This window comes from Rhamphochromis longiceps, linkage group LG17 (assembly GCF_057381845.1).
Source record: "Rhamphochromis longiceps isolate RC_006_pf linkage group LG17, R_longiceps_female_GT1.1, whole genome shotgun sequence".
In the NCBI taxonomy this organism is placed as follows: Eukaryota; Metazoa; Chordata; class Actinopteri; order Cichliformes; family Cichlidae; genus Rhamphochromis; species Rhamphochromis longiceps.
Genome location: NC_140573.1, coordinates 43,121,976 through 43,136,829, shown reverse-complemented (window position 1 = coordinate 43,136,829; position 14,854 = coordinate 43,121,976). Strand labels below are relative to the sequence as shown.

Sequence of the window (14,854 nt, the reverse complement as noted above, 5' to 3'; positions counted from 1 at the left end):
ATGCCGGTTGTTGGTGTGCAGAAACACCTTCTGAAAACAATGGCCACCAGGCCAAAGCAATGGTTTTGACTCGATCAGCATTAAATAATAAATATTTATTTATTTATTTCACAAACCAAAAAAACCCTGCCAAGTCAAACATGTGGAGCTACCTGCTGTGGTGACCTCCCATGAAACAGGGAGCAGTTAAAAATAGCTTTCTTCTGTACTGATCAATTTGAAGGAACAAGAAAAGTCAGCGTCTTCCATGCAAGCTGCAGGTGACTGCCGCTATCTGTGAGTGACCAAAGCAGTCACAAAGAGGTTTATGATGCAGCACTGTATACTAATTTTTACTTAGCAGCAGTAAATAACCTCACAACTGGTCAGGGAATGCACATTTTTGATGACCATTGCTTAATAGTGCAGTTGCCAGATGCTCTAGGCCTGTGGGACAAAAACGTTTTGGAGAAAACAGATGGAATTGCATATCCAGTATGTGAAAAGGCCTTTGTTAGCAATAAAACCGATATTAACTCATTCACTGCCAGCCATTTTCAAATCAGGTAACTCCCCACTGCCAGGGTTTTTGAGCATTTTTACTCATTTTTGAAGAGCCACAGAAAACTGTGTGTTATGATCATATAAACGCTGAACCTACCAAAATGAAGAACAGACTCTCTTCTTTCATCCAAAAAAAAAAGCTTGTTTCTACCATTTTCCATTCTTTAGTAATCAGCTGTAGAAGAGAGGTGGGTTCCACCAAAAATGCCTGTTTTGACCAAAAAAAGGGAGAAAACGAGCTTTTTGTGAAAAATACATTTCAAGCAGAAAAGTGCCTTTGACACTAATATTTCTTGCTTTGTGACACCTCTAACATATAAAATAGTTTTTCACTTCTATAAAACAGAAATAACACTGAGAAAGGTTATGTTTTATCAAAACAATTCATTTACAAATATATGAAAAAATAAAATGTACATAGTGAAACATTTATTCACAATGAATAATTCACTTTTGTGTGGTAATCATTATAACACTTTACGGGATGCAAGGGCACACAACAAGACTTGCACCACATTTTTGTCTCACTGCGCAATCCCTTACGTGCGCAAACCCTGCACCTCCTTGCAGGTCTACTTTTACTGCTGGTGGGCTTCAGTTTTTCAAGTTGGTGCCTGCCTAGGTCACCGTCTAGCCTGCTATCAGGGTCGGTGTTGTAAGGTGCCCTTGGGGTTTTTCTGCCTTTCCAGTCACCTTCCCCTTCAAATCCCACACCTGCCCCCTCCCATTGAAAAACGTAATTGACGTCTATAGACGTCAATGGCAGTCAACGTAAGTTTTTCAATTGACGTCTATAGACGTCAATGGCAGTGAATGAGTTAAGTCAGATTAAGAAAAAGAAATTGTCATTGTTCAGATTTGATATCCAGCTCACACACTGAAAAATTAGGAGCGGTATCAGTATCAATGTATTCTACATCCAAAAACACTGAACTCAGGAAGTTAATCCTCACCAGCAAGAGTTTTTACGTATTCTAGTTCTGGATGTCAGACTCTGTAGTTTTCTCTGGTCCCCTCCTCATGTTTAACTGCATGCTCTCCTTAAATTGCTGTCTGTCTGAGTGGTGTCCAGAAAACGATGTGGGCTTTATAATTAATTGGGAAACTTTCTGAAGGATACCTGGTCTTATTAGGAGAGACTGCATCCATCCCACTCTGAATGGAGCAGCACATTCATTGAAATATGGCCAAATCGGCTGGTCGTGCACCTCTCCGGTGAGCGAAGCAACCATTGCGGCGGGTATACTGGGGCCTTAAATCAGCAAGGTGTGTGTGTGTGTGTTTGGTCAAGCAGCAGGATTGTTTCTTTGTTTGATGACACTCTATTTGCTCTAGACTGTTGCAGCCTCTCAAGCAGTTGCTTAGTTGTCCTTCTCCCTGGTAATATAGTTTTTGAAGAAGTACTAGCAACTTAATGCATCTCATGAGAGCGAAAAGCGTGGCTTACAGCTTTCCACAAGCATCTGCTCCCAGATTTACAGACAAACGCACTTAATGAGTGTGTCTTGATCAGACAATGGAGTAGGAAGGTAATCTCTCACGAGTGGCAGTTGTTGCCTTCTTGCTCACACAGGGAGGAGGCTCACCGCTTTGGGTGGAAGCTTGGAGAGCCGTTTCTTCACACCACCTTTATTAGCTTGCCGTGTGAAAGATTTGGGACCTGCTTCCTGGAGGAGTGTGTGTCAACTATGTTCCTCCATTACAAACATGTGGCGAGAAATCCCACAGCCTTTGTACCTCAGGCGCTGTGTATATGCTAAAGCTGAAGAGAAGGATGTCACATCACTCTGTGGAGATATAAGAACATGTGATGTCTCTGTGAATGTCAGACTGAACTGATCTGCTCCTTTGAAATTCACCTCCACTCACTTATGGAATATTTCCATAAGTTACTGATAAGACCTTAACTGGTTTCAGGGTGGCTGTTTTTCGTTTGTTGTATCTGTCACCTTTAGGAATGTGCTTGGCTGTTGTTGGTGTGTCGATAAACCTACTTGAACCCTTGCTGGAACTATTTAAGCATCACGTGTGAGAAGTAAAGATCGTTAGGTTTGGCATCACTAATTAGAATTTGCTCAGGAAATGTAAATTTAAACAGTTTATATTCCAGTTGTAAATAGACTTAAGTGGATAGATTGTAACATTAAGGCTACAAAAAGACTTTTATTAAAGCTGTTGTACTTTTGACATGTTTAATGCTCTGCATCTTGTTCTATTTAATCTGAACAAGCCCCTAAAAACAGTCAGTGATCACTGTCGCCCTCTCTCGGTTTTTATTACCACTGTTCATTTTAAAGCTCAGTTTTTACCCTTGGGCAACTACAGCCCAGCCCACGCAGCAGTATGTTAACCTCCTAAGACCCGAACTCTTTCATGGCATGCATTTTTAATTTTTCTCTGCTATTTGGGTTGATTGGGACCCGATGAATGTAAAAACAAAGAATTACCAGATTTTTATTTTGTTTTTGTTTTTTTACCTGATTTTTGTTTCTGACAAAAACAAGATCCACATTTCCTCGGAGGGGGCTTTCTGCACCGGGGCTGTGCTGCTGGGGCTCTGTGGGACTTCTCAGCCTGGCTGGGGGCCTTCTTTGCCTCCCTCCTGCTGTGTGCCCAGCCTGGAGGCTGTGGTCTGTGACCGGCTCCCGGTGCAGATGGCTCCCTGTGATAGTGTTTCCTCACCTGGCTCATGTGTGCCCAGCCCAATTTTACTCTTTAAATGTGAGTGTGTGTGTGTGTGTGTGTGTGTGTGTGTGTGCGGGGGGGGGTGTATGTATCCATGATCGTTTATGTTAATGAGAGTGTGGGGAGTGAGTTGGAGGGCGGGGTGGGGTGGGCTGCTTTTAACCATGTAAAGCACTTTGTGCTACATCTTTGTATGAAAAGTGCTTTATAAATAAAGATTGGTTGAGTGATATGAGGACATTCGCTTTAAATTTTGATAGAACAGTGGCAGTATAATGTCCTCATAAGTGGATATCAGGCCCTTGTAGAGCAAAATTTAGTATTTTGGTCTAAACAACCCAAAATGTGATGTCCACATATGTGGACGCCAGGTCCTAGGAGGTAATGACTAACCTCGTATTGTGGATGGATTATCTCAGTTGTTCTCCTGACTGAAGTTTGGTCCGTTTACAGCATCCTGCCATGCGATTGCATTTGTCCCTAACCATCGGAAACCCTCACGTTAACTTTTATCGAGTGGAAAAAAGTTAGCGTTCATCCTCCAGCTTCACTGTTTATGTTATGCTAACATAGCCGTGTCGCTAGCAATCACGTAGCACATCGTTATATAGTAGCTAGCCCAACTTCAGTAACCTTACAAACGTCACTGCTGTTTAGTTTTCTGTCTTCATTCATGTTGGAAATGACAGCAGAGCTGTACGTTTGGATTTTTCAGAAATCTCTGTCAGAATCAGAATCAGAATGGGTTTATTGCCAGATGTTGAGGTTTACAACATTAGGAAATTGCTGCGGTGCTTCAGTGCAGACAATAAGAATTAAAGTGCTATGTAGAAAGAAAGATATGTGCATGAGATATACATGAGATATATACATGAGAATAAGAATTAAGAGTGCTACGTAGAAAGATATATACATGAGTGCAGGTGGTGATCAGTGCCAAACATGAAATGATGCAGTGACACAGCGTAGGGTCATGTGTTAGTGGCGGGGACAGTCATGTGGTTATTGTTCATGTGTCCAACAGCAGAGGGGAAGAAACTGTTCTTGTGGCGAGAGGTTCTGGTGCGAATGGACCGGAGCCTCCTGCCTGAGGGGAGCAGGTCAAACAGACTGTGTCCAGGGTGAGAAGGGTCAGCTGAGATCCGGGCTGCACGCCGCAGTGTCCTGGAGGTGTACAGGTCCTGCAGAGATGGGAGTCTGCAGCCAATCACCTTCTCAGCAGAGCGCACAACACGCTGCAGTCTCTGTTTGTCCCTGATAGTGGCTCCAGCGTACCACACGGTGATGGAGGAGGTGAGGATGGACTCGATGATTGCAGTGTAGAATTGCATCATCGTCCGTGTTGGCAGGTTGAATTTCTTCAGCTGCCTCAGGAAGTACATCCTCTGCTGGGCTTTCTTGATGACGGAGGTGATGGTGGGCTCCCACTTCAGGTCCTGGGTGATGGTGGTACCCAGGAAGCGGAATGAGTCCACAGAGGTGATGGGGGTGTCAGTCAGGATGATGGGGGGTAGAACATGCTATATCATGTTTAGGTGGAAGCTAGCGAGCTAACTTCCTGCTAACTTCTAACTCTGTTGTTTTCATGGATGCCTGGATGTTAAACTTAAGTGTTACACCTGGTAAAGCAGCAACGCTAATCATTTTATTAAAGATGAAAGAATTTAGACAGTTTATAACTCTCAGTGATTCTGCAGTGTTCGTTTGACTTTGGGACCTGAAACGGACGGAGTTTAGGACCCAGATTACTCCGCAAGGCTCCTGACTACAACAATTCATCAAACGGTGCGGCTTCGTAGCTTACCAAAGCCGTACTAAAACATTTTTGACAGAGGTTTGAGCGCCGTGTAGCACATAAAATCGGTTCGAGGTCAGTAAGCACAACCAGAATTCATACTTAAGGCGCACTGTCGATTTTTGAGAAAAGTAATGGATTTTAAGTGCGTAAGATACAGAAGAAAAGAATAAATCGCGATATATATCATTACCACACATGCTTCAAATTAGGGCTGGGTATCGTCACTGATTTCTAGAATCGATTCAATTCCGATTCACAAGGTCCCAAATCGATTCGATCCACGATTCGATTTAATTCGATTCGATTTAAATCTGGGAAATTTTGACAGTCAGAAGTATAATTCAGATCAGAACATTTACATATTTTTGTATCTATAAAAAGGAAGCTGACACTCGCAAGACTTTATCCAAGGTGTGAGCATCACAGCAGAGGCCTTTGTGTCAAAGTAGCTGAAGATAAAACACAGAAAAACATGAAGGTGATTTTCCTGGCCTGGGATTTTATAAAAATATTCTGCAGTACATCAAAAACGAAAGAAAACAATTAATGAACATTACCTCTGACGTTACAGCGGTTTTATTAGACACACGGCTAAGCACTTTGCATTTTGAATAATATTAAAAAGTTTAAATTTGTTCAGTATTGAACAGCAGAAATGAGGTTTTCTTTTCGGAAGAATGTAAAAGGGAAAAAAACAGCGGCCGACAGCGCTGTATACAACAGTAGACTTGTGCGTAACAAGCAAGCGAATAATGAAGAAAGGGAAACTGTTCGAGAGAGGAAGGGGGGGGGAGGGAGAGAGGGAGAGAGAGAGAGCTGCGCATCGCAATGGAAGCAAAACAGAGTGAATTCATGATGATGTTTATGTGAAGCGTTTGGATCTTCTTCTGCTGCTGGTTCGGTCAATATTGTTTGGAGAGAGATCAAACTAACAGCTTTAGAATCAGCGCATAAAGGGCGTGAACACAAAGCGCGGACCCGCCGACAGATCAGAATCAGCGAGCTGTCGGCTTTCAGCCCCGACTGTGAGAAAGGCGACATCTCACTGATTCTGATCCGCGGGTCGCGCTGTGTGTTTAAGTCTATGTGCAGAATCCCTGTACCTGCTCTCATTTACTGTTTGGTGGTTCTTGAAATTTTGTGAGATGTCACCAGAGATTCTGGCATTTCGGACAAAATAAATTTATATTAAAAAATCGATTCAGGATTTTAATGAATCGATTTTACGTTATCCAAGCCAGAATCGATTTTAATCGATGAATCGATTATAAAAACCCACCCCTACTTCAAATTATACTGCGATATGGATTTTAGGCCATATCGCCCAGGCCTAACACCCAGCCTCATAGAACCCACATAGCAGAGCCATTTTCTCCAGTGTTTTATATATTTCTCATACTCTAAATTCACTAAAAAAGAGTTATCTTTTTCATCTTATAAATCTCTCAAGTTACATCAATCCAGCTGTGTTTAATTGTTGGTGAATCCTGTGTTAGCCATCTTTTGGTCAGTGCCTTTTTACTTGCAGCCAACAGCAGACCAAGTATTTATTCTGCACTCTTTATGTCTGAGGGTGTGTATCCTAAAATATAGATTTGAAATCAAAGGGTAAATATGTGCTAAAGATGTTTTGAATAGCTTTATGAACATCTTTCCAGTATAATGCATCAACTTTGAGGACAAAATGTTCACTTACTTGCTCTAACATTTTCCTTCAAAGCAATCATGTTGTGTTTGAAATTCATGCCACTGTGAAAACTGAGATTCTGTTAAGAATTATAAGACGGTCACCTTATCCACGAACACAGAACCGAATTTACTTCAGGAATTGTCTCAGTAAATCCAAAGATGTGCATGTGTTTTAGACAAGGCTGTCCCCTAACAGTGTCGGTCTTTGAGAAAAATAAAGATATTAAACTTTATTTTTCACTCTCTTAATGATATTTTAAGATTTCTATTTTTTGTACTTTGTCCATCTCACAGAGCTGAATTTTTCTCTCTGTTAGGTTGAACATCGTGCTGGGTGGTATGACACCTCTGTATTTCCACATTGTCAACGTGTGTTTGCACTGCACCGTAACCTGCCTGCTGATGCACGTATGCCAGTGCCACGTGTTTGAAAACCGCCGCCTGGCCTTCGTCACGGCGCTCCTCTTCACCGTGCACCCTGTCCACACCGAGGCTGTGAGTATAACCATAAAGTTACAGGCTGCTCGGGGAATATGACAACAGAGTTTCAGTTATCACATGAAACATATTGAACTTGACTGTCCTGGCCCACTAGAACTGGTTTCCACTTCAACATCTCAGACAAAGAGGTTCATTCAAAATGATACATTTTTCCTCCTCTAAGTTGAAACGTTGACCACAGGATAGTCACAGGATATTTCATTCATTTGAAATGGTAACCAACAGAGCAGTGACTTTTATCTTCTCAAGTCTATCTTCATTAAGCTGCTCCCGCTGCTCGTTTTGTTGCTTTTTGTCACACATTTGTCAGACAGCCATTCCCCTTGTTGCCAGGTTTCAAAAATGAAGGTTTTGATTTTCATGAAGCATCAATCTGTGTCTGTGTTTTCTCCTGTATTTTGGGATGAGATCATATGTCTGGGTGGAGCTGATGGTCTGTGTTCCAGTTAGAAACTGAGTCATTATTGTAGAGACCAAGTTGTCACAGTGGAAAGCTGGACTGAAAGACAGCACAGAGGCACTAATCATGGCAGCACAGGAACAAGCTCTGAGCACAGATCCATAGAGGCTGGGGTCCATCACAGCAGGCAAGACCCCAGGTGCAGGCTGTGTAAAGATGCCCCAGAGACAATCCAGCACATAACAGCAGGGTGCAAGATGCTAGCAGGCAGGGCATACATGGAACGCCATAACCGAGTGGCCGGCATAGTGTACAGGAACATCTGTGCCGAGTATAACCTGGAAGTCCCGAGGTCAAAATGGGAGATGCCCCCAAGGGTGGTGGAGAATGACCGAGCTAAGATCCTGTGGGACTTCCACATACAGACGGACAAAATGGTGGTGGCTAACCAACCGGACATAGTGGTGGTAGAGAAGCAGAAGAAGACGGCTGTAGTGATCGATGTAGGGGTTCCCAATGACAGCAACATCAGGAAGAAGGAACACGAGAAGCTGGAGAAATACCAAGGGCTCAGAGAAGAGCTGGAGAGGATGTGGAGGGTGAAGGTGACGGTGGTCCCCGTGGTAATCGGAGCACTAGGTGCGGTGACTCCCAAGCTAGGCGAGTGGCTCCAGCAGATCCCGGGAACAACATCAGAGAGCTCTGTCCAGAAGAGCGCAGTCCTGGGAACAGCTAAGATACTGCAGGACCCTCAAGCTCCCAGGCCTCTGGTAGAGGACCTCAGCTTGAAGGATAGACCGCCCGCAGGGGCAGTTGGAGAATTACTGTATATCTGTTAATGATAATGATATTTCAGTCATTAACAGATTTAGAAAATGACAACCAAAAAATGCTTCTAAAACCAAATGACAACAAACAATTGAAGGAGGTGATGAAATCGCTGACCATCTTGGTATGCAGAGGAAATCAGTGGCCAGGCAATAGTAACTGATTTCTGACTGACTTCTTCACTGAGTATTCATATTTTTTTCACGATATAAACTTGTATGACAAATAGATTGCAATATATGAAAGAAGAAGAAGAAAGATTGTTTAATTTATTTAAATTATCTATTCATTTTGTTCATCTAAAATCATCCCTCAAATGGAGCAACTTTTCCCTGTCAGAGCCAAAGGATCAAGGAAAGGAGAAAGAAAGCATTATCAAGCTACGGGGGCAAAGCTTTGAGAAACACAGCAGGGCTCAGGTATCCTGCTATCAGCAGTGTTGGGCAAGTTACTTTGAAAAAGTAATTAATTATAGTCACCAGTTACTTCTTCAAAAAGGTAACTGAGTTAGTAATTGAGTTACAATATTCTAAAAGTAATTAATTACTTGAAAAGTAACTATTGCGTTAGCCTAAACAAAAAAAAAAGTTTAACCCTCTGGGGTCCAGGGTATAATTGGCCATTTTTAACTACTTTTGATTTTCGTGTCTGAAATTACAGTTAGGTTTTCATTTTGACATACTGTATTAACACAACTGATCTAAAATCAGACAAATTTCAATAAGATGCCACACAAATTTGTGCCACTCCAAAAAAATAATTTCTGTCCACTATAAAGGAGAACATCACAGGCTGATACCTGCAGGTCTGACAGCAGCAGGTGTATCACTACTGTTTCTACCTGGAGACAGCAGTCGCCTCATTGTCACAACACTACACATTAACTACACACTCCAAACACGCTAAACGTCACAAATCTCTCACATCTCAAAACTCCTTCTCTGTTTTTCTGCTGTCTCTCTCTCTCCTAAAACTTCCCCTGTTTTTTTTTTTTTTTGTTTTTTTGCTCATAAGCAGAGAGTGCTCGCTGCGCTGTCCTTAGACAGTAAACGTGACCAAACTATTGAGGAAAAACACGCGTATATATTTTTTATCATGACTCTGGTTTTACTGGCCTATCAACACAGTTTATACACTGGTATATGTCACCTTGTTGCTTTGTCTTTAAGTGGTCATGTGATTGGCTTACCACGACTACTTTATTCTTCCTCAGTCAAACAGCAGCACTCATGCGATTGTTTTGCCCCCTTAGCTCCAGGTGTTGTTCTAGACAGTGATCGTGATCGCCGTCCGCGGGAGCGCGCAGCCACTTAAAGCTGTAGCGTCCAGATTACTTACAGCTACTTCCTGCAGCTGGTATAAGGTGCGGTAAGCTGAACACAGCTTCAACCGTCTGTTTGTTGAAGAATAGTAACGCAAACGCATTTTCTTGTTAGTAACTGTAACAGCGTTGTAATGATAGGAATAGTAATTAGTTAGATTACTCGTTAATGAAAGAAGTAATGCCGTTATTCCCATCACTGGCTATCAGTCCTCTGAGTTCTTTGTGCCCTCGGCTCAACCTCCATGTGATTCCCAAAGGGCAACATTTCTCCTGATCTGCCTCTGAGAGGTGGTGAGTCAAGTTCTGTAAGCTTACAGTCTACGACTCTTCTCACTCACTTCAACAGGTGAGACAACAACAAAGGGCTCAGACGTTCACTACAGGAGCGCTGCAGAGAAATTGGAGATGGAAGGAGCAGAAGGGGAGGGTAGATGAATGTGTAGCGTGGAAAAAGAGCTGTATAGAAATTGGCACACGAGGGTGATGAAAGGAAATCAGAGGCAGGCAAAGAGAGATCGGGCAAGAAAATAGGAATTGAGTGCAGCAGGGGCTGTAACAGGACAGAGAGACATTAAGAGAAAGAAGCGAGGGAGAGAGACAGAGAGAGTGAACTGGAAAGACTACGCAGTAGAAAACAAAGTGAGAATAGGAAGCATGAAACAGCTAGTTCAGTCTTGCATAGACTTTGATGCTCATCTCAGGCCCAAACTCTTGGATCGGTTGGGGGAGAGGATGAGGAGCTGCTAATTGGCTGTAACACACATGCTGATAAATACTAATAGGAGTGAAAAATGTATTTTGTGTTAATGTGTTTCTGCCATCAAATTCAAAGTGCTGATTTGTTTCTTATAAATATATATTTTGTCAACTTCGTGTTTTCCATGAATAAAATGGGGGTTTACAGTATTTGCAAATCATTTTGTTCATCAGGTTTTTATGTACATTTTGCACAGGTGCTCTTTTTGGAATGGGGGCTGTCTGTCTGTGGCTGTTATAGATAATAGATATTTACAACCTCTCTCTCAGTTACACCTAGCACATCTGGAGGTGCTTAGAAGCCACATGAGAACAACACTGCTCAAAAATGAACTCAACACATTTTAATAAGAGTTTGACATCGAGTCAGGTAAGCTGGGCATACACTGTGCAATTTTTGGCCCATTTTGAGCCGAGTTTTCAGTTGTGTGACCGTTTTGGGGATCAGCCCGAGTTTCGCCTTAATAACGTGTCGTGCATAGGGATGGGTATCGTTTAGGTTTTATCCAATACCAGTACCAAACCGGTACTTTTGAAACGGTGCCGGTGCTTAAAGAATGGAGAACACACACTTTGTCCAAAAACCTCATGTTCAGCTGTTTTTTTTGTAAAAAGATGTTAGCCTTTTCTGCAGCTATAGGGCATATATGGTATCACTTTTGGCTGGAAGCAGTGCTTAAAAAATGGAAAAAACACAAACTTTGTCCAAAAACCTCTCATGTTTAGCTGTTTTCCACTTTTTCTTTGGTCATTTTTGGCCAGGGTGAAGGGAGTATCTGCCATCAAACAAGAAGGCAGCCGCATGCAACTACGACGGTGTTTGCTAGTTCACCTTACATGCATTAATTTAATAACGTGGTTAGCCTACTCAACGTAAATTACACACGAACAACATTAAGCGACTCACCCAGAGAAGAACGGCTGCTGCTGCCATCATCATCCTCATCATTTCTGCTACACTGGCAGGGCTAGGGGCCAGGACTCTCCTCTTCAGGTTCTTGGGGGATGTTGCTAACTCCGGGTCCGATAACAGGCACCACACCCGCAGTAGATGTGCTCGGTGTGAGGTCTCGCAGCAAGCTATCAATAACGGTGCATTTCACGGCTTTTAAAAAAAACGCTATGCGTCGCCAGGCGTTTCATCAGATTCGAGGAGTTACCTCCTTTGACAGCATCACAGTATCAGCTTAAAGAACTTGTTGCAGGCTGCTGAGTTTGCATATTTTGCTGTGAAGTACAGCCAGACTTTTGCCCGCTTCACCTTGGGCATTTTTAATCTGTAGCTCTGCTCTAAAAGAACTTACGTACCTGGGCCCGCCTACTATCCCTGGAGAGGTAAAATGATTGGCTAGAATTCAAAGTGCATGACATCTCAGGGGAAAAAAAAGCACCGAAATAAAGCACCGAAATAAAGCACCGAAATGTGCGCTGCTTTTCAGTCTGGTCACTACCGTTTATGTCAGGATACCAGTACCCATCCCTAGGCGTGCATCGTGTAGTATACGTGGCGTAACGAGAAGCGATTAACACCTCACGACCAGCTGCCTATCAGCAGTCGTTTGGTTGCAAGAAAATCAAACCTGTCGGCCGTCGTGATTGTAGCTGCCTGTTCAATATTTTTCATTAGCAATTTAGCAAAGTTGATGGTGGTGGTGGGGTGTGTGTGTGTGTGTGTGTGTGTGTCTGTGTGAGTGAAAGACGGAGAGGGAGAGCGAGACACAGATTTTGTGTTATAAGCTTCATGTTATGTACGTACAGTGTGAGCACTCAGGTCGCATCACAGCATCGGGCCGTTTGGTGAGAGACCCTGCATCCTGACCTACGAACTTCAACCCCTGAGACTCAATCATACAGTTTGAGCAGGAGCTGAATAACGCGACTGAAAAATTCGCAGTGTATGCCCAGCTTTAAACTTCTAGACCATCCGTCTGATCAGTTAAGTAGCAAGGGGGTGAAATAACAAGAGGTACACTACAGGGGCAACAGTGAGGCAGTCCCCAAAATTGGAATGGTTGTACGGGTGGAGGCAGCTTTCCCTCCTCATTTTCTCAGTTTTTCACTTGTTTTTTTCTCTGTAGACCTTACAAAGGTTTGCACAAATATGCGTGCCATTCCCAGATGACTGGCTTTGTATAAACAGGCAGTTATACTAGGAGAGCAGGACAGAGCCATAGACTGTCCTTAACCCATCATCAAGACCGGTATCTGCTCCTCTCTGCAAGTAGAAACAGGATGAGCACTAACAGAAGCCTAAAAGCTGACCTCTACCAGGCCACTGGTGTGAGTGTTGTCAAACAGACTTCGTGAGGATGGCCTGAGGGGCTGACGTTAATGATCGTGACATTTTATGCTCATGTTTCCATGAGCATGGCGATCCGTTAGTGCCAGGGCTGCACAGTTATACATATTTTAATCATAATCATGATTTTGGCTTCCCACAACCATGTGAACATGATCACGTAATGCTCAAAGTGTGTGCCCCTCCACTTAAAACGCAAGCAGTCTGGACAAGTAACAGTAGGTTAATTGACAAAAATCTAAATAGCTTGCCCTTGGAAAGCTGAAGATCATCATCCAGTGTTTGGCACAAGTAATGTTCACCAGGAACAAAGTCAGCAAGATGACTTCAAGTCATTTGTTCAATTAATTGTAGACAGAACTAACAAAAGATTAGACAGCATTATAAAGGATGTACAGGATGTTAAGTCCAGCCTGCAATTCACGGATGGTGTTGTCGGTCAGCTGCAAACCAAAGAGAAAAGTATTAAAAGCAAATTGAAAGAAAGAGTTTGAATTAGTGGTCAGCAGCATATGCGGGGAAACCAAAGAGTTAACAACCAAGTTGGATTGTTTAGAAAATGAATAGAGGAGGAATAACATCGTGGTGGATGGATTAATAGACGAACATGCAGAAACTTGGGAAGCATTAGAGCAGGGGTGGCCAACCCGCGGCTCTCCAGCCGCATGCGGCTCTTTGCCTGGTTTCATGCGGCTCTTACATTCATATCAAAGATTGTGTTTGTGTTTTGAGGTTTTTTTGTGTTGTTGTTTTAAAATGTGCACATTCGCTTCACTTGAGTTCAATACTGTATTTTCATCAAATGGCCATGTGTGTGAGATGAAAATACTGCAAAATTTCCCAGTAGGAGCAAGTTCGCCCTTAAAATGGCAGGGAAAAAATGCACAGTGAAAAGAAAATATGAAGATGAACAAAGGACGTTTTTAACAGAGTGGGAGAGTTTATATTTTTTTTTGTTGAACGCAATGGCAAGCCATTCTGCCTTATATGTCAGACGTCATTAGTGCATTTCAAAGCTTCAAATCTTCAGCGCCACTTCAGCTCACTCCATGCTAACATCGACCAGGAATTTCCAAAAGGGACTGAACTTCACAAGCACACTTTGAAAAGTCAGGCAGAAAAGCAGATACAGTTTTTCCAAAAATTTACGAAGCGGTCAGAGACCATAACGCTCGCATCCTATCAGCTGGCTTGGAACATTGCACGGGCTAAAAAGCCATACAATGAAGGGGAGTTCGTTAAAAAATGCCTCAGTGACGTTGTTGAAATCTTGTCTCCTGAAAACAACAAATTAAACCGCGTGGTATCAGACGTCCAACTGTCCCGCCACACTGTTGAACACAGAATATCGGACATTAACACGGCTATTGAATCACAGTTGCACTCTGACCTTCAAGCATGTGAGTATTTTAGTGTCGCTTTGGATGAGAGTTGTGATATAGAAGACAAGCCTCAGTTGGCAATATTTGCACGGTCTGTGTCAAACGATTGTGTGATCAAAGAAGAACTCCTGGATATTGTGCCATTAAAAGACAGAACCCGTGGCATAGATGTGAACAAACCATGATGGCTGCATTTGAAAAAGCAAATCTGCCCATAATGAAATTAACTGCAATAGCCACGGATGGAGCACCAGCCATGATGGGATCTGTGAACGGGCTTGTGGGGCTGTGCAAAGCTGACCAAACTATTCCTGACTTTTGGATCATCCACTGCATCATCCACATGGAGCAACTCGTGTCTAAATCATTGAATTTAGATAACGTCACGAAGCCTGTGATGGAATTCGTCAACTATATCCGCACACATGCGCTTAGCCACAGGCAATTCAAGAATCTCATTGCTGAGCTGGACCAAGGGCTTCCAGGTGACCTGCCGCTGCACTGCACTGTGAGGTGGCTGTCAAAAGGCCGGGTACTCTCTCGCTTCTTTGAGCTTTTGGATGCCGTGAAACTGTTTATGGAAGAGAAGGACTATCCCGAGCTCTCGAACCTCAAGTGGATTATGGATCTGGCCTTTTTGGTCGACATG

The 14,854-nt window shown here is 42.9% G+C and overlaps 1 protein-coding gene across 3 annotated transcripts in view; it reads left to right on the top strand.

The window, feature by feature from the left end:
- Positions 1–14,854, top strand: part of tmtc1 (transmembrane O-mannosyltransferase targeting cadherins 1) — a 95,843-nt gene that overhangs the window by 12,858 nt on the left and 68,131 nt on the right. For all 3 annotated transcript variants that reach the window (XM_085387398.1, XM_085387396.1, XM_085387397.1), the window contains exon 2: positions 7,033–7,210. In XM_085387398.1, coding sequence (XP_085243524.1) covers positions 7,033–7,210 — 178 coding nt within the window. The remainder of the gene's footprint in view (positions 1–7,032; positions 7,211–14,854) is intronic.